We start from the raw sequence: 27,451 nt of genomic DNA, 5'->3' as shown, positions 1-27,451 counted from the left end.
TATACTTTTTTCCTCAAAAAAAAAAAAAAAAAAAAAAAAAAAAAAAAAAGTTTATTTTGGAGTGAGAACGTGTCATACTACTTTTAAATCTTGGCGCATTCAAGGTAAGTAGTCTTGGTACAGGATACAATCAAATCATGATACACTTCAGTGATTTTATAGTGAGTCACACACTTCATATAAAGGCACACTACTAAATAAAAAAATAAGTGTTAAGTTCTTGAGCTTTTAAATTAGAATTTTATAAAGTGCTTTTCATAAAGTCTTATATATTATAGTAATTAAGTGGATATAATTCCCTTAACAAAGGCACCTTGAAAAGTTATTGGCACATGAGATTTTGTCTGGTCTTTTTGTTTTCTTTTGATAATTTCAAAGTCTCTTCACATGTCTTCTCTTCCACTTTAAGTTTTCCTTAACAATTCATCATATGAATAGCCAGCCCTTTTAGAGAATAAGGTCAACTTTTTTTTTTTTTTTTTTTTGAGATGGAGTCTTGCTCTGTCGCCCAGGCTGGAGTGCAATGGCGTGATCTTGGCTCACTGCAGCCTCTGCCTCCTGGGTTCAAGCAATTCTCCTGCCTCAGCCTCCCGAGTAGCTGGGATTACAGGTGTGCACAGCCACACCTGGCTAATTTTTGTATTTTTTTTAGTAGAGACGGTTTCACCATGTTAGCAGGATGGTCTTGATCTGACCTCATGATCCACCCGCCTTGGCCTCCCAAAGTCCTAGGATTACAGGCGTGAGCCACCGCGCCCAGCCGAGAATAAGGTAAAGTTTAACTTGGCACTGTAAAGGTCAGTTTTCAGGCAGTCTTAGAGTTTAGCAGTTTCTCTAGTGTATAAACTGATTCTTAACGATTTAAAGAAAATTATATTCAAGTGGCAAATTTGGAGGCAATAAGCTACTTTGGAGTCCATGATATGAAACAGCGTTTTAAATACATGTTTTATCTTCAGGGTTTTCAGCTGTTTTCTCAGGACCATCTGGATATAAGTTGATAGCTGTCACAGGTATGACATCCACTTTATCCAACTGAAGAATTCCTCTGAAATAGAAAGTGATTAATTACTATCAAAATTAAATGTTTCCTCTGCCTGTAGTTTGATAGTGAGAAAAGGCTACTTCAAGGTTATAATATATACCTAAGGTTAGGTTCTTTTGCTGCATTCTATTTAAAAATTCATAGTGGTTGTACAAACTCTGAGCCCAAAGTCACTTCAACCAAACTGGCTGAGAGAATAGAAAGGCATCGAGGAAGTTCATTATTTCCTATTTTAGGGAAGAACAGGGTAAGTATATATCTCCAAGACAGATTTAGGTTCCTAGATACACCCAGGCTGAGCAAAAAGCCTAAGCCTAAGCCCCTTTCTAAACAACACTCACCACTAGAACACAACCTTAGGTCTTTAGATTGTGTTGCTCTTTTTGTTACTTAAAATCTCTGACCAGAGAGTACGTCTCTGGATTGAATCTAGGACCCTATATTGTAAATTTGGTGTTATTCTAATAAGAACACCAACAGAGGTTAGTTGTTTATAGAACCAAACAGATTCTAAAGTTCACAGGGGAGTAACTGCAAGAATAGCCATAAGATTTTTTTTAAAAGAACAATGGGGAGAAGACAAAGTTGCCTTAACTAGCTCTCTTTATTAAAACATGATAGTAGGTCAGGTGTAGGGACTCATACCTATAATCCTAGCACTGTGGGAGGCTGAGGAGGGCAGATCACTTGAGCCCAGGAGTTCGAGATCAGCCTGGGCAACATGGCAAAACCCCATCTACTAAAAACAGAAAAAATTAGCCGGGCGTGGTGGTGCACACCTGCAGTCCCAGCTATTCAGGAGGCTGAGGTGGGAGGATCACTTGAACCCGGGAGGTGGAGGCTGCAGTGAGCCGAGATCGTGCCACTGCACTGCAGCCTGGGTGACAAAGTTAGCCCCTGTCTCAAAAACAAAAACAAAACATGAGAGTAAAAGTGTGCTACTGGCACAGGAATAGACAAATAGATCATTGGGACAGAGAAGAGTCCAGAAAAAGACTTAACATATATGGAAATTTAGTTTATAATAAGGTAACATTCTAAGTCAATGAGAAATTACTAATGGAAAAATGGCCTCTGTTTGGGAAATAAAATGAGAACTCTAGCTTTAAAAGTATACAGAAAAGTAATGCTAAAAAATAAATTTTGGCCGGGCACAGTAGCTCACGCCTGTAATCCCAACACTTTGGGAGGCCAAGGCGGGCAGATCACTTGAGTCCAGGAGTTCGAGGCCAGCCAGGCCAACATGGTGAAACCCTGTCTCTACTAAAAATACATAAATTGGCTGGCCGTGGTGGTGCACACCTGTAATCCCAGCTACTTGGGAGGCTGAGGCAGGAGAATCGCTTGAACCCGGGAAGTGGAGGCTGCAGTAAGCAGAGATTGCGCCACTGCACTCTAGCCTGAGCAACAGAGTGAGACTCTGTCTCAAAAAATAGAAATAATTAATTAATTTTAAGAAAATATAATGGCTGGGCACAGTGGTTCATGCCCTTAGTAATACCAGCACCTTTGGAGTGGGCCTACTGCTTGGGCCCAAGGAGTGCAGCCTGAGCAACATAGTGAGACCCTGTCTCTACACAAAATAGTTTTAAAAAAAAAATGGCTGGGCTCACACGTGCAATCCCAGCACTTTGGGAGGCAAGGCAGGTGGACCACTTGAGGCCAGGAGTTCGAGACCAGCCTGGCCAACATAGTGAAACCCATCTCTACTAAAAATACAAAAATTGGCCAGGCATGGTGGTGGGCATCTGTAATCTCAAGCTATTCAGGAGGCTGAGGCAAGAGAATTGCTTGAAACCAGGAGGTGGAGGTTGCAGCAAGCCAAGATCACACCACTGCACTCCAGCCAGGGCAACAGAGCAAGACTCTGTCTCAACAACAACAACAGTTAGCCAGGCATGGTGGCAAGTGCCTGTAGTCCCAGCTACTTGGGTGGCTGAGGCAGGAGGATCGCTTGAACCCAGGAGGTCAAGGCTGCAGCGGACCTTGATAACACTGCCACTGTACTCCAGCCTCGGCAACAGAACAAAACCCTGTCTTTAAAAAACAAAAAACAAACAAAAAAAGCCCCATAATTTTAAGATAGGAAAGTCTGGCCTACTTAGTAGGCAAAATAAAAACCCTAGATGCCATAAATAACATGAATTGCTTAGACTTCGAATTTAAAGCTTTTGTATGATATGAGATACCATAAATGAGCAAAACACAAATGATAGGCTGGGATCAGTAAAAAGAATCTGCAATGTGCATTATATATGTATAATAGACAAAGAGCTCTTATATAATAATAGTTACAAAATGCAACACAATTGAAAAACGGCCAAAGGCTCGAAGTAAGCAAGTCATGAGAGAATCATATATAACCAATTATCACAAAGATGTTGAACCCACCCAGACCTAAACTAGCAAAGATGCTAGTAAGATGAAAATGCAAATTAAGATGAATTATATTTTTAGTAGCAAAACCAAAAAAGATTATCATCAGGTTGTAAGGAGTTAATACAATTACTTGTGACCCAGTAATTTTGCTTTTAGGAATCTATTGTACATAAATACACATGTGTAAAGAAATATATGTGCAAGAATATACTAGAACATTACTGGGATTAACATGAAATTGGAAATTATGTAAAGTTAGAGGAATGGTTTTGTCAAGGTATATCTATACTGTGGAACACCTGTGATATTGTGACTTGTAGGTTCCTCTGGCTTCCTGGAATAGCTCCTAAAGCCCTTAAATCTCCAAAGTGGTAAGTGTCTTTTGGATGCTAATGATGACTGATGGTGGAGGGGGGCGGAGATCCTGGATAGCCTCAACAGGGGAGCTGGTTGCCAGGGGTATCAACCATGAGATCAGTCCCATCCCCCAACCTTGAGGAAGGGAATGGGGTACTGAAGGTTGAGTTGATCACCAGTGACCAATGATACAATCAATCATGCCTGTGTGATGAAACCTGCAAAAAAAACCCCAAAAGGACTAGGTTTGGAGAGCTTCTGGATAGCTGAACACACAGAGGTATGGGGCCTGGATAGAGGTGCACCTAGGGAGGGCAGGGAAGTTCTGAACCCCTCTCTCCCTTCCCATATCCTGCCCTATGCACTTCTTCCATCTGCCTGTTCATGTTTCCTTTGTAATAAACCAGTAAGTGGAAGTTTTTCCCTGAGATCTGTGAGCCGCCCCAAAGACGTCCCAAGCAAATTAAGCAAACCCAAAGAGGAGGTCATGGGAACCTCTTTAACCCAGCTGGTCAGAATCTGGGGCTTACAACTGGCATCTGAAGGGGGACAGTCTTGTAGAACTAAGCCCTTAGCCCGTGGGAATCTGAAGCTATGTCCAGGTGGAAAGTATCAGAACTGAAAGAATTACAGGACACCCCGCTGGTGTCCACTGGAGAATTGGTTATCGGTGGGGAAAAATCCCCACACACGTATTGGTGCCCAATGTGAAGTACTCCAGAGTGTCAGAGTAGGAAAAAACCAAAGTATTTTTCCTATCTCCTTTAGAACTATGCAGCCATAAAAAGAATAGGTAAGCTATACATAATTATGACATGTCAGTTAAAAATAACATTAAGGGCTGGGCACGGTGGGTGATGCCTGTAATCCCAGAACTTTGGGAAGCCAAGGTGGAAGGATTGCTTGACCCCAGGAGTTTGAGACCAGCCTGGGAAAACTTGGCTCTACAAAATATAAATTTAAAAAATTAGCTGGGCATGGTGACACACACCTTAGTCCTACCTATTCAGGAGGCTGAGGTGAGAGGATCACTTGAGTCTTGGGAGATTGAGGCTGCAGTGAGCTATGACTGAGCCACTGCACTCCAGCCTGGGTGTCAAGGTGAGACCTTGTCTCAAAAATAAGTAATACAAAATAAAATGGAATTAAAATAACTAAGGGGACAAAAAAGAATATATGTAGTGATAAGATAAGGTCTTAGGTCTATGATTCCCAAACTGCACTGAGGTCCCTGGGTTGGTGAGCACACTCACGGCGGCACCACAGAATATGATAAATTTTCAAGAGACTTCATGTGTAATACTAGTTTGAGGTTACTTCATGGTTTTAACATTAGACTGCAAAATATTCAGTGAAGTCAATCTTTCCAAAGCTGGGTTTTGGTGGTGCTAGATTTGGAAAGTTTTTTCCCTCCAAACCTCATGTTAAAATTTAATCCCCTATGTTGGAGGTGTGGACTAATAGGAAGTGTTTGGGTCATGGTGACAGATCCCTCATGAACAGATTAATGCCCTCTCTAGAGGGGAGGGGAATGAGTTCTCATTGTTCATTACCTGGAGAGCTGGCTGTTAAAAAGAGCCTGACACCTCCCTGCTGTTCCTCTTGCTTCCTTTCTTGACATGTGATCTCTGCACATGCCGCTCCCCTTTGCCTTGCGCTGCTGCTGAGTGGAAGCAGCCTGAGGACCTCACCAGAAGCCCAGCTGATGGCAGAACCATGCTTCTTGTACAGCCTACATGGTTCTTATAGAACCATGAGCTAAATATATAAATCTCTTTTCTATATAAAGTAACCAGCCCAGGTATTACTTTATAAGCAACACAAAATGGATAACACAGGTGGTTACTATGATAAAAAGCAAATACTGTACAAAACTAACACTAAAAAAGAAATGAGGATGTCAATTTCCCACTGATGCCAAGGTATGAGGTATTGTGTAGTGCTCTATAGGCATTCACATCCCACTAGTACTTCTTAAATTAGTAATTTAAGAACAAAATTGCCAGGTGCTGTGGCTCATGCCTGTAATCCCAGCATTTTGGGAGGCTAAGGCAGATGGATTACGAGGTCAGGAGATTGAGACCATCCTGGCTAACAAGGTGAAACCTTGTCTCTACCAAAAATACAAAAAATTAGCTGGTCATGGTGGCGGGCGCCTGTAGTCCCAGCTACTCAGGAGGCTGAGGCAGAAGAATGGCATAAACCCAGGAGGCAGAGCTTGCAGTGAACTGAGATTGTGCCACTGCACTCCAGCCTGGGCAACAGAGCGAGACTCTGTCTCAAAAAAAAAAAAAAAAAGGACAAAATTTAAAAATCTTTAAATTTGTCTTTTGGCCAACATATAGGGGCATTAAAAAAAATTACTGGCACACTAAGGATACTGTAAACCAAGACAGTTTGGGAAACCTCTGTATTAAGTGAAAAATGCAATGCAGAACAATTAACAATCTGAGTTGATAAACAATTATTACTATCTAGTATACATTTACACTAGTACATAGAATTCGGATTAAAAATGTCAACTCAAACAGTTGACAATGACTACCTCTAGGTAGAAGAATAAGAATTGAAGAACAGAGAAGGGATATTTTCAGTTCACTGCTCTCTATAGTTCTCTATTACATCCTTTTCTACCAGGAAGCATCTGCAGTACAACTGCAAATTTGGTTTTTCATTTTATATTGCATCTGTACCTGCAGAGAAACCCATAACAAAACAATGGCAAAAGAAAAACATTACAACACCATTTTCTATGCAGGTATATATAAGAAAGTTCAAAAAAAGTTTGGAACTTCCTGGCAGCCAAAGGGGAAAAAAAAATCTTAAATTATAGAATTTTTATTACAGGTCAAGCATCCCTAATCCAAAATCCAAAATGCTCCAAAATCCAAAACTTTTTTGAGTGCCAACATGATACTTAAAGAAAAATGCTTGGCCAGGCACAGTGGTTCACACCTGTAATCCTAGCACTTTGGGAGGCCAAGGAGGGAGGACGGCATGAGGCCAAGAGTTCAAGACCAAACTGGCCAACATAGCAAGATCCCATCTCTCTCTCTCTCTCTCTCTCTACATATATATACACACACCCACACACACGTATATATATTTATATAAAATATATACAAGTGTGTATATATATATATTTCCATATATGCAAAGGAAATGCTCCCAAGAGCATTTTGGATTTTAGATTGAGGATGCTCAACCAGTAAGTATAACACAAATATTCAAAAATCCAAAAAAATCTGAAATCTGAAACACTTTTGGTTCTAAGCATTTTGGATAAGGATACTTCTGTATCAGAAAGGAATGGGAATGCCAATTCTTCAGTGGAAATATAAACTAAGAGGTGGGAGGGGCAACTAATATTTCTTTACTCTGCAGGTGCTTTGCTTGCTTCATGACTTTGACTTTCAACAATCCTTCAAGTGAGGCATTAGTTCATCATTACACCTGAAGAAGTCGGAGCTTCAAAGACCTCATAAGAAGCAAGTGGAAAAGTAAATATTCAAATTAGGTCTTCTTTTCCAAAAATCCTGTTACATAAAAGTATAATGCAATGTAGCTAAGCCAAGAACTGTGGTCATCTGCATTGAGATTTGTTTCTGTTAAGATAATTAAAATGACTAATGGGCCAGGCGGGGTGGCTCACGGCTGTAATCCCAGCGCTTTGGGAGGCCGAGGCGGGTGGATCACCTGAGGTCGGGAGTTCAAGACCACCTGGGCCAACATGGTGAAACCCCGTCTCTACTAAAAATACAAAAATTAGCCAAGCAAGGTGGTGCATGCCTGTAACCTCAGCTACTCGGGAGGCCAAGACAGCAGAATCGCTTGAACCCAGGAGGCGGAGGTTGCAGTGAGCCAAGATTGCGTCATTGCACTCCAGCCTGGGTGATGGACCGACACTCCAACTCAATAAATAAACAAATTAATTAAATAAATAAAATGACTGACTTGGGAAAATACTAACAAAAATTCATTTTAAATTTTATTATCAAATAATTTTTGACTAAAAAATATACAAAAGGAAGTCAAAGTCAGTCTCTCCACCTCTGCTCTCATTCCCACTCATTAAAGATAACATTATCTCATTCCAGAAATTTTCTATGCATTTATATACACATAATACTTTTGTTTTACCTAAATGTGTTCATACCGCTTTGCCATATTTCCCCCCACATAATAGATTTTGGACTTATTCAGCCAGAGAAAATCTCATTAGCCCTCATTGACAAACAGTTAAAGGGTTTTTATTTTGCTTTTACTTTTTTTTTTGAGAGGGAGTTTCGCTCGTTTCCCAGGCTGGAGTGCTATGGCGCGATCTCGGCTCACCGCAACCTCCTCCTCCCGGGTTCAAGCGATTCTCCTGCCTCAGCCTCCTGAGTAGCTGGGACTACAGGTGGGTGCCACACACCCAGCTAATTTTTTTTTTTTTTTTAGATGAAGTCTCACTCTGTCGCCTAGGCTGGAGTGCAGTGGCGCAATCTCAGCTCACTGCAACCTCCGCCTCCCGGGTTAAAGCCATTCTCCTGCCTCAGCCTCCTGAGTAACTGGGACTACAGGCGCCCACCACTACAGCTAATTTTTGTATTTTTAGTAGAGACAGGGTTTCACCATATTGGCCAGGCTGGTCTCAAACTCCTGACCTTGCGATCCACCCGCCCCAGCCTCCCGAAGTGCCAGGATTACAGGCATGAGCCACCAGGTCCGGGCTAATTTTTTTTTTTTTTTTTGAGACAGAGTCTCGCTGTCTCCCAGGCTGGAGTGCAGTGGCGCCATCTCGGCTCACTGCAAGCTCCGCCTCCCGGGTTCACACCATTGTCCTGCCTCAGCCTCCCGAGTAGCTGGGACTACAGGCGCCCACCACCACGCCCGGCTAATTTTTTGTATTTTTAGTAGAGACAGGGTTTCACCGTGTTAGCCAGGATGGTCTGGATCTCCTGACCTCGTGATCCACCCATCTCAGCCTCCCAAAGTGCTGGGATTACAGGCGTCAGCCACCACACCCGGCCTTTTTTTTTTTTTCTTTCAGTAGAGATGGGGTTTCACCATGTTGGCCAGGATGGTCTCGATCTCTTGACCTCATGATCCACCTGCCTCGGACTCCCAAAGTGCTGGGATTACAGGCATGAGCCACCGTGCCCAGCCTCTTTTGCTTTTATTTTCTATTACAAACAATGCTGCAATGAGTATCCTGCTTGTCTACTGAAATTAACTACATTTTAAACTGACACTCTGGGGTTGAAAATACATCATGAAGTCGTCTGGTTTTGCTCACCTCTGATCATACACTTGCATTTTCCATTACACATATTTGCTTCCTTCCTCCACTACTAGATTTAAGTTCTTAGCAGAGTTTGTCTTACTCACATCTGAATCTCTAAGAATGTCCTGATTCCAATAGCTATTCAATAAATGTGTTTCAATTTTGCTAATATTGGAAGATGGGCTAGAAAAACAGTAGGTGTTATTTTCCCTCCCATTTGTCTTACCCTCTCTAATTTTTATATTTTCTACTTTAAAACACAGCAAATATGTCTCACTTTTTAATCATTAAAAATACTAACATTTCAAAAATAAGAAATACTTACTTGTATTCAGAAACTGGGAAAAGCACCTTTAAGATGGTTATTACCACAGCTGCTCCTGTAATTCCAACCACCATGATGTTCAAAAACTGAAAGAATACTGGGAAAACACTGCTCCAGAACCTACACAGATCTTTTCTAAACTTTTCCATCCACTGACACATTACCTGAAAAAGGAGTTTTGATTAGATATGCAAGTTGCATCGATCTCTAAGAATAAACTTTAAATTTTTTAATGTTTTAGCTTTGGGATGATGAAAATATTCTATATTTTGATTGTGCTGGTAGTTACATGGGTGACTACATTTGTCAAAACTAATTGTATACTTTAAACGGTGCATTTTATTTTAGAATGTGCCTCAATAAAGTTACTTATAATTTTAAAATGTGTTCTAACAATACAAGCACAGAAATGTTAATAGCCTGTAAAATTATTTATATTGTTTTCTAATTACAAATCAAAAGAAAATAATTGCTAATTGACAAGAGATTCGTTAGGCTAGTCCATTATAAATGAAATGGAGCAGAGTCAACTATCTGTTTCCAGTACCTAGAGCACAAGAGAAAGAAGAGAAAGACAAACATATTAATAGCTTTTAGAACAAATGGGAAGTTCACTGTGTACAAAACATGTTTCTATACTTTAAGAGTGAGAGAAGAACCCAAGGTGGGCACTCATGGCATGGGCTATGAAGACAGTCTGCTCTGGGGCTGACCTGCTAAGGGAGGTTAGGTAGACAGGGTACAGGTGCTACAGTCCACACTGACCCCAAATATGCAATCCTGACCTTCAGTGAGAACTACTACTCCTTGAAGACCAACCATAGACCCTGCTCATTTAAAATGAATTTTGGGTAGGGGCCTACTTAATACACACAGAGGTATCAGGATACTCTCTGAACCCATGAATATATTCCTAGTAAGCAGTATAAATGTCACAGGTAACATTCGAGAAATTAGTAGGTGCTAATGCATATTTAGATGTAGTACCCAACTTATTTAATCCTTATAACAACTTCATGAGATACTACTTTACACTACTATTCAGATTAAGTGGGTGCCCCACTGTACAGATAAAGAAACTGAGGTTAGATTAAGAACAAATTAAGAATTTGTTCAAGGACGGCACAGCAGCTCATGCCTATAATCCCAGCACTTTGGGAGGCCAAGGTGGGTGGATCACTTGAGGTCAGGAGTTTGAGATCAGCCTGGCCAACATGGTGAAACTCTGTCTCTACTAAAAATACAAAAATCAGCCAGGCACGGTGGCATGCGCCTGTAATTCCAGCTACTTGGGAGGCTGAGGCAGGAGAATCACTTGAACCTGGGAGGCGGAAGATTAAGCTGAGATCACACCACTGCACTCCAGCCTAAGTGACAGAGCGAGACTCCATCTCAAAGAAAAAAAAAATTTTTTGTTCAAGTCACATAACTAGTCTGCGGCAGAACCAGGTTTCAAGCCTGGGCAGGCTGACTCCAGAAAGTACATTCTCGACCACCTGAGCTGAATCACTGGGCAAGATCCTGAGGGCACAATGCACATGTGTGTATGCAAGGTAGCAGGTGCAGAATAAACACAGAAATCTGGATATGAGAAAGAACTGTGGAATTGATAATTCTAACCACATGAAATCCAGCACCTTGATAATCATGATCTGACTACAATATTATTAAACAAAGCTTGAAGAGGAAAATAGGAATACCTAAAAGTATCACATTAAGACCAAGATGAGTCCCTTATCACCAATGCTCCATGGTTCCATTTTCATAATTTCCACTCCATTTTAAATGCTAGATCAATTTTCTTCATCATAACCACACCAAATAAATACAACACCAAATACTTGATTTACCTTATATGAAGATGGAGGCTCTGCTCTGAGAGGAGTTTCAGGTAACTTGCCAGGTAAAACATCTTCATCTACAGTGGTTTCCACATTCCTGATAAGATACTGGCTGGTGGTCTGCAGTGAACTAACACTTTCTACCCAGGAGAAAGAGCAACATTACCAAAATGCTGGTGTCTTATCCTACTAGACCTAAGATTACCAAACCAATAATAGCATTTAGGATAGCAAGAACACATATTTTACCATGGGAGAAAAAATGAACATATCTGAATGTTCACTGATTTAAATGCCAGAAGAGAGCTATAAACGAAGACATGTATAAGGAGCTAAAGCAGTTATGATTCTGTCACATAGAAAGCCAAAATTTTAGAAGTTCTACGTTTCTGTGAAAAAAGGAATAGTTCTTCATCTGAATGAACCTTTACAATAGTCTTATTACATATTTTGTGATCAGTACCCAGAGTAAGAGTGAATAATTACTGAAAAATGTCACTATGCAAACAGCACTGATCACATTCTACTAAGGCTCAAAATAGAGTCCTAAAATCCTTAAACGGACATATGAAGCAACACATGTTATGAAGCATTTTTTAAAGAAGCTCATTTCCAAACATATTAACTATTAATTAAAGATCAATAGCAACTTTTGCAAATAGTGTAAAAAACAACAAAGTTCAAGAGTATATATAAAGCTACCAACTAAATAAATAATCTCCTTAATACTTTAAATAATGGTCTTTTAAGTTACCTTTTTTGGAGAGGTTAGGAAGGGTAAATAAAATGTCACTGTCTCGAGAAATAGAGTAGAGCATGCTTTCTTCCAAAGGGAGGGTATAGTTTGAATGTCTGAGTATTCCCTGGTTCTTAACTAAAATATCAATTTCAGTGACATCCTTTTGTTGAACCTGTGAAAGAAAATATAATTATTCTTTATTTTAAATAGTGGCACAGCCCCATAAAAATTTAAAAGCAAATTTTCCTCCCAGATCTATATAACTAAAACATGTGTCCTATTCAGATAAATTATTCTTTCTTTTTTTTTTTTGAGATGGAGTTTCGCTCTTGCTGTGCCCAGGCTGGAGAGCAATGGTGCGATCTCAGCTCACCGCAACCTTCGCCTTCTGGGTTCAAGCGATTCTCCTGCCTCAGCCTCCCGAGTAGCTAGGATTACAGGCATGCACCACCACGCCTGGCTAACTTTGTATTTTTAGTAGAGACGGGGTTTCTCCATGTTGGTCAGGCTGGTCTCGAACTCCCGACCTCAGGTTATTCGCCTGCCTTGGCCTCCCAAAGTGCTGGGATTACAGGCGTGAGCCACCATGCCCAGCCGACAATTACTCTTTATTTCCCCGTACTCCCACTTTGGGGCACTTAACTTGCAACTTTAATAATATTCCTGTCTGCTTCGACACTTACTACTATAAGCTTAATCTCGATTCTACTTCATTTACACACAGAGACTCCATTTACCATAGAGGAAATGGTAGCAGAACTATGAGCCAAATTGAATCTCTTTCCTTACTTTCTAATTAATAATGTCCATACATTTTAAAGTGATATAAACATGTGTGAATATGGGAAATTTAAAAAATACATTTCAAATGCTAAAATAAATATACAAAAATTGTAAATAATTGGATATAGGCAACATTAGACACCTTTTTTATCAAGTCAGAAACAAAATAACTGAACACATGCATAATACCTAGCACAAATCTAAATCTTTATAATTTAATTCCCAATTAATAAACATACTATCTTACTTGTTTTCCATCAATCTCTACTACCTCTTCTTGAATGACAATTAGCTGCAAACTGGAACCAGATGTCATAGGCCACTCATGAACTAAAATCCTTACACTGACAATTCCAAAATATTCTTTTTCCTCCAAATTTTCAAGATTTTCATTCTTCACTATAAAAAAAAAAGTAGTGACAACTTTGAACAAAAATTACCACCAAATTTGTTACTGAGTTTGATTATTCTGATGACATTTACATGGAACAAGACAGTTGTAAACCAATTTCTTTGGCTTTCTTCATCCCTGATCTCAATGCCGTTTCAGATTTATTAAAAGCAAAGATAATCTGACAAATCTTTATGACTGCTTACACTCATTTGAACGGGCAAAATGTGTTGATCTTTAGACTTTGTATGAAATACCACACTAGCAACATCTTTCCTTTTTTTTTTTTTTTTTTTTTGAGATGGAGTCTTGCCCTGTCGCCCAGGCTGGAGTGCAGTGGCGCCATCTCAGCTCACTGCAACCTTTGCCTCCTGGGTTCAAGGGATTCTCCTGCCTCAGCCTCCCGAGTAGCTGGGATTACAGGCTTGCACCACCATGCCCAGCTGATTTTTTGTATTTTTAGCAGACGGGGTTTCACCATATTGGCCAGACTGGTCTTGCTAACTCCTGACCTCAAGTGATTCACCCACCTTGGCCTCCCAAAGTGCTGGGATTATAGGCATGAACCACCGTGCCCGGCCCATCTTTCCTATTCTTTTACACAGGTTGGCAAGGAGGAACCAACAAGGCATAACTATAAAGCCAGCCAGAAGATACAGTCAATCCCATGTTTTAACACAGTAAGCACATACATTCATCCATTCATGTATCCACAAAATCCTGTGAGAAAAGATGCCCAAGCAGTAAGAACATTGAGTTCTTTTCTCAATCCTTTCCCCGATAAGTGACTCATTACTATTAGAGAAAGCAGGTAAGAGGGTCGGGGAGGTCTGTCATTTCTCTCTGGTAATGGATAATGGGGTAGGACTCGCTATTGTCCATGTTCTTCTCTAGCTAGGAAACCCCTACTCCTGCTCCAGTAGAAATGGAGTATAGTACCTGCAACTGGTTTATAGAGCCAATGGTTACTCTATTCAGGTAGAAGTGCTATCGAAAAAGATAAAGCAACATACACCAATGCACCCGCCACAGATGGAGCATTTTGTTTCTATCCCTCAAATAATCTGAAGATTATTTGCCAAACAGGAACCCAGATGTACAATCTGAATGCACACCCAGCTGTTTAATCTGATTCTGTGCTTCTATAGGGCTACTTCCTTTGTCTGGAATATCTCAATATCTAGTTCATTAACTACTTACTATTACAAGATGTACCTACCTGTTCTCCCCTGCTTTAGTCCCCCCTCCAAACCATTCAGACAACAGTGCCAGGCTCATCTCACTGTGACGTGGTTTTCAGTCCACAGCCTCCTGCTCGTGCACCTTTAGTGGCACTTCTGTGAGGTTCCCAGTCCTCTAACTGGTCGTCCTCAGGCTCCTCATGTGGCCCCTCACTGCTCCTCTCTCTAGTGTGCCTGCCTAATCCTTCATGCCCTTTGAAAGGCACCACTGCCAAAGGTACCCCCTCTCTCATGGTCCATCCCCACGTTTCAACGGACCATTACACTCGTGGGTCTGCCTCGTAGAACAGCAGGTGCTGTGTCACCATGTCCGTAAGCCCAAAGACTAGGGTACAGGAGACTCAATGGGTGAGAAAATGCAGTCATATAAATACACCCAAGTGGCAATTCTTCAGCCTGCAAATTTGGTGCCCGATATAGTTTGGATGTTCCCCCGCAAATCTCATGTCGAGATGTAATTCCCAATGTTGGAGGTGGAGCCTGGTGGGAGGTGTTTGGGCCATGGGGGCAGATCCCTCATGGCTTGGTGTTACAGCAGCCCCCTGCCACTCTCGCTCTCTCTTGCTCCTGCTCTGCCACGTGAGACACTGGCTCCCCCTTTGCCTTCCACCATGAGTAAAAGCTTCCTGAGGCCTCCTTAGAAGCTGAGCAGATTCTGGTGCCATGCTTCCTGTACAGCCTGCAGAACCATGAGCCAATTAAACCTCTTTTCTTTATAAATTACCCAGTCTCAGGTATTTCTTTATAGCAATGTGAGAAGAGCCTCATACAGTACCTCTAATACTGAGTACAATTAAATAAAAAACAACAAAGCCCTTCATATTCTGACTTCCTTACTGTGGTAGGCAGCTTTCAAAAATGCCTCTCAATGACTCTTGCCTCTAGGAGTCAGACATTTCTGCAATTCCTTCCTCAAGTGGGCTGGACCTAGTGACTAGTCAGTTAGTTACCTCTCTATCTATCCATGAATGAGACAGTCTTTTTTTTTTCTTTTTGTTCTTTTGAAAGAGACAACCTTGCTATCTTGCCTAGGCTGGTCTTGAACTCCTGGCCTCAAGTGATCCTACAGCCTTAGCCTCCCAAATAGCTGGGATTACAGGCACGAGCCATTACACAGAGCCTAGTGACTTGTTTCTAACATACAGAGCATAGCACAACTGATGGAATGTTACTGCCACAATTAGATTATTAAAGACTGTGACTTCTGTCTTGCTAGAACTCTTTTTCTTACTGGCAGTCTCTCTTGTCCTCTCAATGATGAAGCTAATTTGTCACGTTGTGAGACGCTCTATGGGGAGTTTCATGTGACAACGAACTGAGGAAGGCCTTCAACCAATATCTGGTGAGGAACTGAGGCCTCTGTTCAAGAGTTCAGAAGGAACTGACTCCTGCCAATGACCACATGAATGAGCCGGGAAGCAGATTTTTCCCAGATGAGCCCTGACATGATGGCAGCCTTTTGAGAACCATAGGACCCCGCTAAGCCAAGCTCAGATTCTCGACCTACAGAAACTATGAAATAATAAATACTGTCTTAGGCCACTGATTTCTGGGTTAAACTGTTATGCAGCAATAAATAACAAATACACCAACTAAAGAAAAAGTTTCTTTAAAGAATTAAAGATTTGTTGTTGCTGCTGCATCTAATGTTTTGAAGATTCCTGTTGTAACTGGGTAAGATGAGCATTTATTTCAGTTATCATAGAAACAAACTCAGTGCACTGACTGGGATGACTAAAATATGGCCATAAGAGAGGAGAGAGGCTGCATTCCACGTCCTGTTTCCAGTGAATACAACAACAAAAGAATTATTATTTCAATAGTACTAGCATTTCCTTTCTTAGCTACCATGGATTAGCTTGTAGTACACCAACCCTCTTGCAATGAACCACTTGCAAAGATCCGCTAGAAGATGTAAAAAATACACACCCACATATACACACAAAACCTATATCTGTCTAGAGGCATCAGAAGCTAAAGACAGCCAGCACTTGAAGGGCCAAGAAAAGAGCTCCCTGAGGTGAGCACAATATCCTATGTGACTTCTTCCCCCGAAGGCATTTGCCAGCTCCCAAGCAGAACAGGTAGAGAGGTTGAAAAGCTGAGTAGAAAGCAATGACTAGGAGGCAAGAAAGCTTGACAAAGTGGCTGGCAGTCTCACCCAGCAGGGGAGAAAATAAAGTGTTAAAACAAAAATGCTAAGCTATGCTTCCACAGCCAGCAAAAAGAGCCTTCTAAAATGAAGGCAAAGAGATGTTTTCAGACAAATGAAACCTCAGACCATTCACTGCTAACAAACCTGTACTGAAGGAAATACTAAAGGGAATTCTTTAGGCCGAAGGAAAATGACAACGAGGGCACAATGCATGTGTGTGAGGGTAAGGGAGGAGTTGCAGAATGTACAGAGAAACAGGGATAGAAGAAATAAATTTGGAACTTGAAATTCCAACCAAATGATATAGAGGGGAGCACAGATAGGAATAAAGAGCAATGAAAAAGGTAACCATGATTAACATGAATACTGGACTGCATAAAACAATAATAATTATGTCACATGGGGTTTAAGAACACAAAGAGTTAAAATACATAATAATAACGCAAAGGCAAAAAGGGAATAAATGGAATTTAAGTGTTCTAAGGTTCTTGCATTGTTTGGGAAGTGATAAAAGTACAAATTTATTTTTATTTTTTAAATTCATTTTTTGAAACAGGCTCTCACTTTGTCACCCAGGATGGACAACAGTGGTATAGTCACAGCTCACTGCAGCCTCTATTTCCTGAACTCAAGGGATCCTTTCGCCTCAGCCTCCTAAGTAGCTAGGAAAACAAGCCTGTGCCACCACACCGGGCTCATAGGTTTCCCTATGTTGCCCAGGCTGGTCTCGAACTCCCAGGCGGAAGTCATCCTCCAGCTCTGGCCTCTCAAAGGGCTGGGAATACAGGCATGAGCAACCATGCCCGGCCAAAAGTACTAATTTATTGGTAGCAAGGGTAACCACTAAAAGAACAGTAAAATTATGTAAAACCAAGACAGAAGGGAACTATGATACCAAAAATAATTAACCTAGATGAAGGCAAAGGGGGAAGAAAAAGAAACACAGAACAGTTGGCACAAAGAGGAAACAATTAAGAAGGAGGATTTAAATCCAAATGTATCAATAATTTTATTAATGTAAATAAGTTAAAATCCCAACTAAAAGACAGACTGACAGAAACAACAAATGGGCCGGGCGCGGTCGCTCACGCCTATAATCCCAGCACTTTGGGAGGCCGAGGCGGGCAGATCACCTGAGGTCAGGAGTTCGAGACCAGCCTTGACCAACATGGCGAAACCCTATCTCTACTAAAAATACAAAAATCAGCCAGACATGATGGCGGGCACCTGTAATCCCAGCTACTTGGGAGGCTGAGGCAGGAGAATCACTTGAACCCAGGAGGAGGAGGTTGCAGGGAGCCAAGATCGTGCCACTGCACTCCAGCCTAGGTAACAAGAACAAAAACTCCATCTCAAAAAAAAAAAAAAAAAAAAAATCCTATGTATATTCTTTGTATTTGCTATTTCATCCAAATAATATGGCATATTCCAATGCAACATATCTGCTTACCTTTAAGCAACTCAAAATTTTTAAAGGTTAAAAAGAAAATGTTCTACTGACATAAGGATAAGGGTAAACTGAAAACTAGATAATCAGACAATTCATTTTCTTGGCTTTTGCTATCCGATTTACTACCTTTATGCACTTTTTTTTTTTTTTTCCCCAGCCAGGGTCTCACTCTGTTGCCCAGGCTGGAGTGCAGTGGCGATCCTCCTACCTCTCAGGAGTAGCTGGGACTACAGGCACACATCACCACACCCAGCTAATTTCTGCATTTTTTGCAGAGACAAGGTTTTACCATGTTGCCCGGGCTGGTCTCCAACTCTGGGCTCAGGCAGTTCACCCACCTCAGCCTCCCAAAGTGCTAGAGCCACCATGCCCCACCTCTATGCACATTCTTACATCAAGATCAACTTACCAGAAATGCAGTTTCATCAATGCTGATCTTATGGAAAATAGTGAATATGCCAGAAGCAGCCAATATAAAATAAGAATAGAGTTTTAAACACATTAGTGTTATTGTATATTCTGATTGTGTGTGTGTGTGTGTGTGTTTTAGAGATGGGGTCTTGCTCGGTCACCCATGCTGGAGTGCAGTGGCATGATGACAGCTCACTGCAGTCTCAAACTCTTGGGATCAAGTGATCCTCTTGCTTCAGTGATGTATATTTTTACTTTATTTTTATTTTTTTTGTGACAGAGGCTCGCCCTGTCACTCAGGCTGGAGTGCAGTGGTGTGATCTCAGCTCACTGAAGCCTCCACCTCCTGGATTCAAACGATTTTCCTGCCTCAGCCTCCCGAGTAGCTGGGATTACAAGCGCACACACCACATTTTTAGCAGAGACGGGGTTTCACCATGTTGACCAGTTTAGTCTCGAACTCCTGACCTCTCGTGATCTGCCCACCTCGGCCTCCCAAATTGTTGGGATTACAGGAGTGAGCCACCGCGCCCAGCCTATTTTTACTTTAAAATGGAAATATATAACATCCAAAAATTGTTTTGCTAATTTAGTATTATTAAAAACAGAACAGGCCAGGCACAGTGGCTCACATCTGTAATCCCAGCACTTTGAGAGGCAGAGGAGGGTAGATGGTTTGAGGGTAGGAGTTCAAGACCAGCCTGGCCAACATGGCAAAACTCTGTCTCTACTAAAATTACAAAAATTAGCTGAGTATGGTGGCACATGCCTGCAGTCCCAGCTACTCTGGAGGCTGAGGCATGAGAATCATTTGAACCTAGGAGGTGGAGGATGCAGTGAGCTGAGATCGCACCAATGCACTCCAGCCTGGGTGACAGAACAAGACTGTCTCAAAAAACAAACAATAACAATAACAGGCCGGGCGCGGTGGCTCAAGCCTGTAATCCCAGCACTTTGGGAGGCCGAGATGGGCGGATCACGAGGTCAGGAGATCGAGACCATCCTGGCTAACACGGTGAAACCTCGTCTCTACTAAGAAATACAAAAAATAGCCGGGCGAGGTGGCAGCGCCTGTAGTCCCAGCTACTCGGGAGGCTGAGGCCGGAGAATGGCGTGAACCCGGGAGGCGGAGCTTGCAGTGAGCTGAGATCCGGCCACTGCACTCCAGCCTGGGCTACAGAGCGAGACTCCGTCTCAAAAAAAAAATAATAATAACAAAAACAAACAAACAAAAAAACAGAGCAATTATGGAAATAATTTAGTAGTACTCACCTATCAAAGTCTGACAGCTTATTCGGGTTACACCACTATTTACAGGTAAGTCATTTACATACACCTGTCCACTCTCATAGGTTATGTTAAGAACAACCTTAAAATAAAGCAGCATACACATTAATTCCAATATTTATAAATAATAGCAAACTCTTCATGTCAAAAAAGATTAACTAAATTAGATATGCAGGTTAAAAAAATCAAATAAGCTGCATAGCACTTAGCTAAATTATATATTAAAACCAGAAAAGGAGACAAACCTGCTGTTTAGATATGTCCCCATCATCTTTCAGTGTAGTTACATTAATTCTGATGCCGTCCTGTAAAACAAGTATTGTGTAAATTGGATAGGTCTACATCTCATAGATTGAGAATAACATGGCTATCTCTTTTCCCTCCAATTATATCTATTGTACAATCACTTATAACAGCATTAAGAGAGTTTAAAGGACCATCTTTTCCATTTTATAGCCATTTTGCCACCCTTATTTACAATTCGTATTTTTTATAATTTTTTTTTTTTTTTCAGAGGGTCTCACTTTGTCGCCAGGCTGGAGTGCAGTACCGCGATCTCAACTCACTGCAATCTCCGCCTCCCAGGTTCAAGCAATTCTCCTGCCTCAGCCTCCCGAGCAGCTGGGATTACAGGCATGCACCACCACACCCAGCTAATTTTTGTATTTTTAGTAGAGATGGGGTTTCACCATGTTGGCCAGGATGGTCTTGAACTCCTGATCTCGTGATCCGCCCGCCTCGGCCTCCCAAAGTGCTGGGATTACACACGTGAGTCACCACGCCAGGTCTAATTTTTTATAATATATATTTTTTCTATTTACTTGTGAAAAGTATCACATGAGTATATAATATGCAAATGTAGAGTTTAAAAGATAAGCACTCCTGTAAGTACCACCGAGGATAAAATATAAAATATTACCCCTGCCTTGGCAGGCTCTGCATAATTGCCCTGTATCCCCCCAGAAGGAATCCTACACCCAATTCCATTTGAATCATTTCTTGCTTTTCTTTATAGTTTTACTACCTGTGTGTCTCTCTCTAAACAATATGTTGCTTAGCTTTATCTGTTTCTGAGCTTTATGTAAGTGGGATAACAGTATATGTATTCTTCCCTAACTTTAGCTGATACTGTTGATGCACATAGCTATAATCACAGTAGTCCATTTCTGACTACCAATTTACTTATTTACTCTACTACCCATGGACATCTGAGTTGTTACCGACTTTTTTGCTTTTATAAACAAAATTGCACTGACTTTTTTTTTTTTTTTTGAGATGGAGTCTTGCTCTGTTGCCCAGGCTGGAGTGCAGTAGTGATCTCGGCTCACTGCAATCTCCGCCTCCTGGGTTCAAGCGATTCTCCTGCCTCAGCCTTCTGAGTATCTGGGATTACAGTATCTGGGATCACCACGCCTGGCTAATTTTTTTATTTGTAGCAGAGATGGGGTTTCACCATGTTGGTCAGGCTGGTCGCAAACTCCTGACCTCGTGATTCACCCACCTTGGCCTCCCAAAGTGCTGGGATGACGGGCATCAGCCACACCTGACCAAAGTTGCACTGACCCTTTCTTGAGTGTGCTTTTTATACAAGTATCTGTAGTGTTCCAATTTTATTGCCTCTCAAGGTATGATCAAAAGCAGTATACCCAACTATTGAAGATGACATGCTTTATATAGAGAAGCAAGCACTATTTTAAGAAGTATTTACCACTGACCACAGGAACTACAATCTGTCATTTGTAAATCAAATTTTTTCCTAAGTTTATTCACAAATAGACATTGTTATTCTAGAATAAAACAATACTCCTCTCAAATACTTTTTCTTTGAGGTTGTATTAACTTAGAAAATAGGAAAACTGTTCATAAACATCAAAAAGAATATACAAGTACATCTGCTGGCCCTGAGTATCCTCAATACTTTATATATAATTTCCAATAAATGAGAGAATAAGACTGGTGAAATTTCATGAGGTTGAGCTCATTCCAGGAATAACTTGTGGATTCATACCACACAAGACCCACATCATACATTTAGAGTGACTTTGGTTCACTTCCCAACTAGAAGCCTAGGAAGCTTTCCAACTAGCAATTCCTCAGAACTAGCCGGCTTTCTCCTGGACCACCTTGATCTAGAGGGTTAGAATCAATAGTGCATCTAAAATGAGCCATCAGATTGACAGCTATATTGTTTTATGTCCAAATTCAAGTCACATGGATCTCCTCTGCAAACTAGAGAATGTATTAATTATAAACTACTATTCTTCTAACAGCCCAGAAGTAAGCCTCCAATGTTGTTCTAGGAAACCATTTTATAGCTTCGGCCGTTTAGCAGTGAACATACACAACATTGTTAGCAACTTACTGAACTTTTTATATATATATATATATATATATATATCTCACCTACCTAGTAAAATTACAGAGTTTGAAAAAGACAAATTAACAGACACAAGCACACTATATTTTCCAGAGAACCAAGTTCAACGAAATTCTTTTCTGATATTTCTGAATGATTTCACTGCAAAAGGGAAGCACGCTCCTTACTGCCTCCTGACCAGGAGTTCAGAGCCAGGTCATATTTATTGTTCTTGAGAACTTCTGATTGAACTGGAAGTTCAGGCTTGTGAGCCAGGGTTGCATATACTTAGAAAGTGCTTGGGTGTTGCAGGAAGTCACGGACCCCGAACGGAGGGACCTGCTGAAGCCGTGACAGAAGAACATAAATTGTGAAGATTTCATGGACATTTATTAGTTCCCCAAATTAATACTTCTATAATTTCTTACGCCTGTCTTTACTACAATCTCTGAGCATAAACTGTGAAAATTTCATGGACATTTATCACTTCCCCAATCAATATTCTTGTGATTTCCTATGCCTGTCTTTAATCTCTTAATCCTGTCATCTTCGTAAGCTGAGGATGTATGTCACCTCAGGACCCTGTGATGATTGCGTTAACTGCATAAATTGTTCATAAAGCATGTGTGTTTAAACAATATGAAATCTGGGCACCTTGAAAAAAGAACAGGATAACAGCAATGTTCAGGGAACAAGGGAGATAACCATTAGGTCTGACTGCCTGGAAGCCAGGTGGAACAGAGTCATGTTTCTCTTCTTACAAAAGCAAATAGGAAAAATATTGTTTAATTCTTTTTCTCAGCAAGGAACAGCCCTGAGAAAGAGAATGCATTCCTGGGGGAGGTCTCTAAAATGACCGCTCTGGGAATGTCTGTCTTATACATTTGTAGATAAGGGACAAAATAAGCCCGGGTCTCCCGTAGTGCCCCCAGGCCTATTAGGATGAGGAAATATCTGCCTAGTAAATTTTAGTCAGACTGGTTGTCTGCCCTCAAATCCTGTCTCCTGATAAGATGTTATCAATGATAGTGAGTGCCCAGTGGGACATGAAACTTCAATAGCAATTTTAATTTCGCCCAGGTCCTGTGATCTTGCTCTGCCCCCATTTGCCTTGTGATATTTTATTGCCTTGTGAAGCATGTGGTCTCTGTGACCCACACCCTATTCGTACACTCCCTCCCTTTTGAAATCCATAATAAAAACTTGCTGGGTTTGCGGCTTGGGGGGCATCACAGAACCTGCTGACATGTGATGTCTCCCCCAGACACCCAGGTTTAAAATTTCTCCTTTTGTACTCTTTCCCTTTATTCCTCAGACCAGCCGACACTTAGGGAAAATAGAAAAGAACCTACGTTGAAATATCAGGGGCTGGTTCCCCTGATACTTGGGGATACTGAAAAGTTTCTCCCTAACCATCTTCAATTCTTCTAATTCCTTTACTCATAGGATGCCCATTGGGGACACAAGTGGGTTCCTAAGAATAAAGGTAATAGAAAGGTGGTTTAAAATATGTCTGAGTGAAATATATAGTTATGCATACAAGAAAGTAAGTGTCCTCTGAATGCCTCTCTTTGGTGACCAAGTTATTTTAATATTAGAAGAATTTACTATAAAGACTTTTATTTTTTGGTCAGGCATGGTGGCTCATGCCTGTAATCCTAGCAGTTTGGGAGGCTGAGGCAGGTGGATCACCTGAGGTCAGGAGTTTGAGACTAGCCTAGCAAACATGGTGAAACCCCATCTCTACTAAAAATACAAATATTAGCCAGGCATGGTGGCACGTGCCTGTAATCCCAGCTATCTGGGAGGCTGAGGCAGAAGAATCACTGGAACCCGGGAGGCAGAGGATGCAGTGAGCCAATATTGCACCACTGCACTGCAGCCTAGGGGACAGAGCAAGACTTCATCTCAAAAAAAAAAAAAAAAAAAAGTGACTGGGCACAGTGGCTCACACCTGTAATCCCAGCACTTTGGAAGGCCAAGGTGGGCGGATCACTTGAGGTCAGGAGTTCAAGACCAACCTGGCCAACATAGTGAAACCCCATCTCTACTAAAAATATAAAAAAATTAGCTAGGCATAGTGGCGGGAGCCTGTAATCCCAGCTACTCAGGAGGCTGAGGCAGGAGAATCACTTGAACCTGAACCCAGGAGGCAGAGCTTGCAGTGGGCCCAGATGACGCCATTGCACTCCAGCCTGGGAGACAGACTGAGACTCTGTCTCAAAAATAAAAAATAAAAATAAAAATACAAAAATTAGCCAGGTGTGGTGGCACATGCCGGTGGTACCAACTACTCAGGAGGCTGAGATACGAGAATCGCTTGAACCTGGGAGGCAGAGGCTGCAGTGAGCCGAGATTACGCCACTGCACTCCAGCCTGGGCGAGACAGAGTGAGATTCTGTTTCGGAAAAAAAAAAAGGCAATCTTGTATAACCTCAACTTCTGACAACTGCATACATAAAAACCGAAAAATGCTTATAATCCAATAAATCTGAGTCATTGGAAGAAGGCAGAATTTTCCTGACTTCAACCAGTTTAATTTGTATCAGGCTAGATATGAGGATGGACAGATGTGATAAAGCTAGTAATGTTAAGGGTAGTCTGGTTCTGCACTGTTCAATATGGTACACACTAATCACTTGTGACTATTTACATTTAAATTGATTAAAATTAAATAAAAATTTAAAAGCAGTTCCTCACTGGCACTGGCCACATTTCAAGTGCTCAGTGGCCACAGCAGTCCAGTGGCTACTCACAAGGTGAGAAAAGACATAACCACCAAGGCAGAAAGTTCTACTGGACAGCACTTATACAATATATGGGACCACTGTGAAATTCTTTCCTATTTGGAAATGTTTCACAATAAGACGTTGAGAAGACTTAGATCAAGGGACTTCAGTTTCCCACAAACACAGTCCAGGTAATGGGATTCTCTTTCTATTGTTCAGCATTCATTTAATCTGTGAAACTGTTTATTGTTGAGATAGGCTCTTGCTATGTTAACCAGGCTTATCAGCCAACACCCAGCTCTTGGTCTCAAGTGATCCTCTGGCTTTGGCTTCCCCAGTAGCTGGGATTACAGGCGTAAGCCACTGCACCCAGCTTAATATGTGAATTTCCGAGTTTAGATCTGGACTTTCCAAAAGTGAAATGAAGGTCCAAGAAGGGAGAACTGAAATAATAAAATCACTAAGAGCCAGCTGACAATGCAGTGTATTTTAAGCCTGCAGTCAAAATGTATTTTTCACAGATTATATAGACCTAAACATCGCTTGACACATAGGTGTCAATTATGAATCTTTAAAACTTGAAAAATGGGAAAATAATGTCCATATTTCCAGAACTTTTTAGAACTATTTCACTTTTATTTGGTCCCTTGGTGCCTGTCCATCACATTCCTATTGTTTAACCAGATGCAACTGTGATCCACATATAATTTCTGATATAGGTGGTTCTTACGGCAGGCAATGTCTGGCTTCTTGGAATGCCCTGCAGAACTGAGACATGCTCGTCATTTTTGTACCCACATGGGGTAATGTCATTATTCTAAAACGTTAAAACTTGCTTTGTTTTGTTTTTGTTTGAGACGGAGTCTCGCTCAGTCACCCAGACTGGAGTGCAGTGGCACGATCTTGGCTCACTGCAACCTCTGCCTCCTGGGTTCAAGCAATTTTCCTGTCTCAGCCTCCCGAGTAGCTGGGACTACAGGCACCTGCCACCACGCCCGGCTAATTTTTCTATTTTTAGTAGAGACGCGGTTTCACCTTGTTGGTCAAAGTGACATTTACCGTGCCCTTCACCTTTATATTTAGAGTGTTCGTATTCAAGTCTTGAGGAGTAAGATAAGGTGTACCGACATAGTCTCTTGTCATTCTCAGAAAACTTGCACTTTAAAATATTCAAACTTTTCCCTACCATTCTACTGAAAAAAGGCTGATACTGGCCTAGGTAGGCACGACTCTACGGCAGAAATGGTGAGCATCAGCCACGTTTCAATGTTAGGATGCCTCGATTCTCCCACCTCAGCCGGCATCAGAAGCACCTGTAGGACTCGCCAACCCGGACTGCTGGGCCCCGCCCCCAGAGGACGGGCTGAGTTCCCAGCGGATGCCGACGCCGCCGATCGCGCCCCGCCGTGAGAACTTCTCCTCCAACATCCGACAAAAACACTACGTCGCGCGAGGGCCGGGTCTCTGCCTCTGCCCACCTCAGCCCAGCGGAGCCCCGCAGCCTCGGGACCGCGGGCCCTCGCGATCGCAGGCCGAGCAGGCACAGGTGGCCTGGAAACGCGCGAAGTGGGCAACTTCCACACTTCCCGAGCACGCAAACATTCCCTGCCCAAGCGCCGGCTCTACCCCGGGAAGGCGCCATTACGAAGGCCTGCGATCACCGGCAATCGCGCGCTTCGACGGCAAAGCCCCGTCAGGTCGCGCGCCGGCTTGGGCCGCCGGAGAGTCAGTGTGGGGTGGCTCGAGGCTCACTCACAGCGACGCAGCCCCAGTAGGTCCCTTCCCTCTTACCTCGGCCTCCCACGCCGCCCCAATTTCCTGGGGTGCTTCTCCCCACACCTCCTTCGGGGGCCCGGACCCCCGCCCCTGCCCACCGGTGGGATGTGGAAAGCGTCATTGTGGACTGCCCGGGCCTCCCGGAGGGTCGGAGTCGTAAAGCGGCCAGCCGGGTCCGCCCTGCCCTACCTGTGGGGCTCCGGACAGCGGCGGCGGCTCGGGGGCGCCCGTCGTCAGCCACCCGGCGGCGGGTAGCGCCACGAACAGCAGCAGCCGGAGGGCGAGTGGCCCCGGTGGAGCGCCCTCCATCTTGGACAACCGGGGCAGAGGGCAGCGGCGGCCGGGAGGTGAGGGCGGAGCCGGCCCGCGGGCGGGGCGGAGCTTCGGCGGGCGGGGTGGGGCGGGGCGGGGCGGGCTGTCCCCTTCCAGGGAGGCCAAGGAAGGCACTGGGAGACTCCGAGATCCGGCTCGCCGGGGAAAAGCGTTTGCGCACGCGCAGCGCCGCGCGGCGTCCAGGGGCGGAGTGAAGTCTTGGAAGGTACGGCCCCTCATTAGACCCGCCCTCAGGATTGGACAGGACTCCAACTTGAGCAATGCAAATATTCTCGTAGCCATTATTTTAAAAATTAGTATATATACACATGCATGTGTCTTGGTGTGTACATGTACATGTACCTATACGATGAAAACAATGGAAATATTTCAGAAAACTGTTGTACATTAAAAATGAAACATCGCATTTAGAGGGGAAATTTTTATTAAGTGGGTAATTTCCCACCCTTGGCTGCACGTGGGACTCTCCCGGGAAGCTTTAAAAAGTACTGGGGTCTCCCTGAACACCGCACTTTCCAGCCTGGGCTGCGGCTCGGGCCCTGGTGGTTTTTAAATTTTCTTGGGTGATTGATTCATTGTGGGGCCAA

The 27,451-nt window shown here is 42.5% G+C and overlaps 1 protein-coding gene across 1 annotated transcript; it reads right to left on the bottom strand.

Annotated features, from left to right (window-relative positions):
• Positions 1–24: 24 nt before the first annotated feature.
• LOC105489160 (glycosylated integral membrane protein 1) lies at positions 25–26,881 on the bottom strand. Its single transcript, XM_071096593.1, has 8 exons — positions 26,721–26,881; positions 19,916–19,975; positions 19,656–19,752; positions 12,983–13,134; positions 11,968–12,124; positions 11,223–11,353; positions 9,373–9,536; positions 25–1,048 (listed from the first exon to the last, which is right to left on the bottom strand). The coding sequence occupies exons 1-8, from the start codon at positions 26,838–26,840 to the stop codon at positions 937–939; spliced, it is 993 nt and encodes a 330-aa protein (XP_070952694.1). The 5' UTR covers positions 26,841–26,881; the 3' UTR covers positions 25–936.
• Between the last annotated feature and the right edge of the window lie 570 nt (positions 26,882–27,451).

Source organism: Macaca nemestrina, chromosome 5 (assembly GCF_043159975.1).
Source record: "Macaca nemestrina isolate mMacNem1 chromosome 5, mMacNem.hap1, whole genome shotgun sequence".
In the NCBI taxonomy this organism is placed as follows: Eukaryota; Metazoa; Chordata; class Mammalia; order Primates; family Cercopithecidae; genus Macaca; species Macaca nemestrina.
Note: the sequence above shows the minus strand (reverse complement) of the source record. Positions and strands in the feature narration are given on the sequence as shown.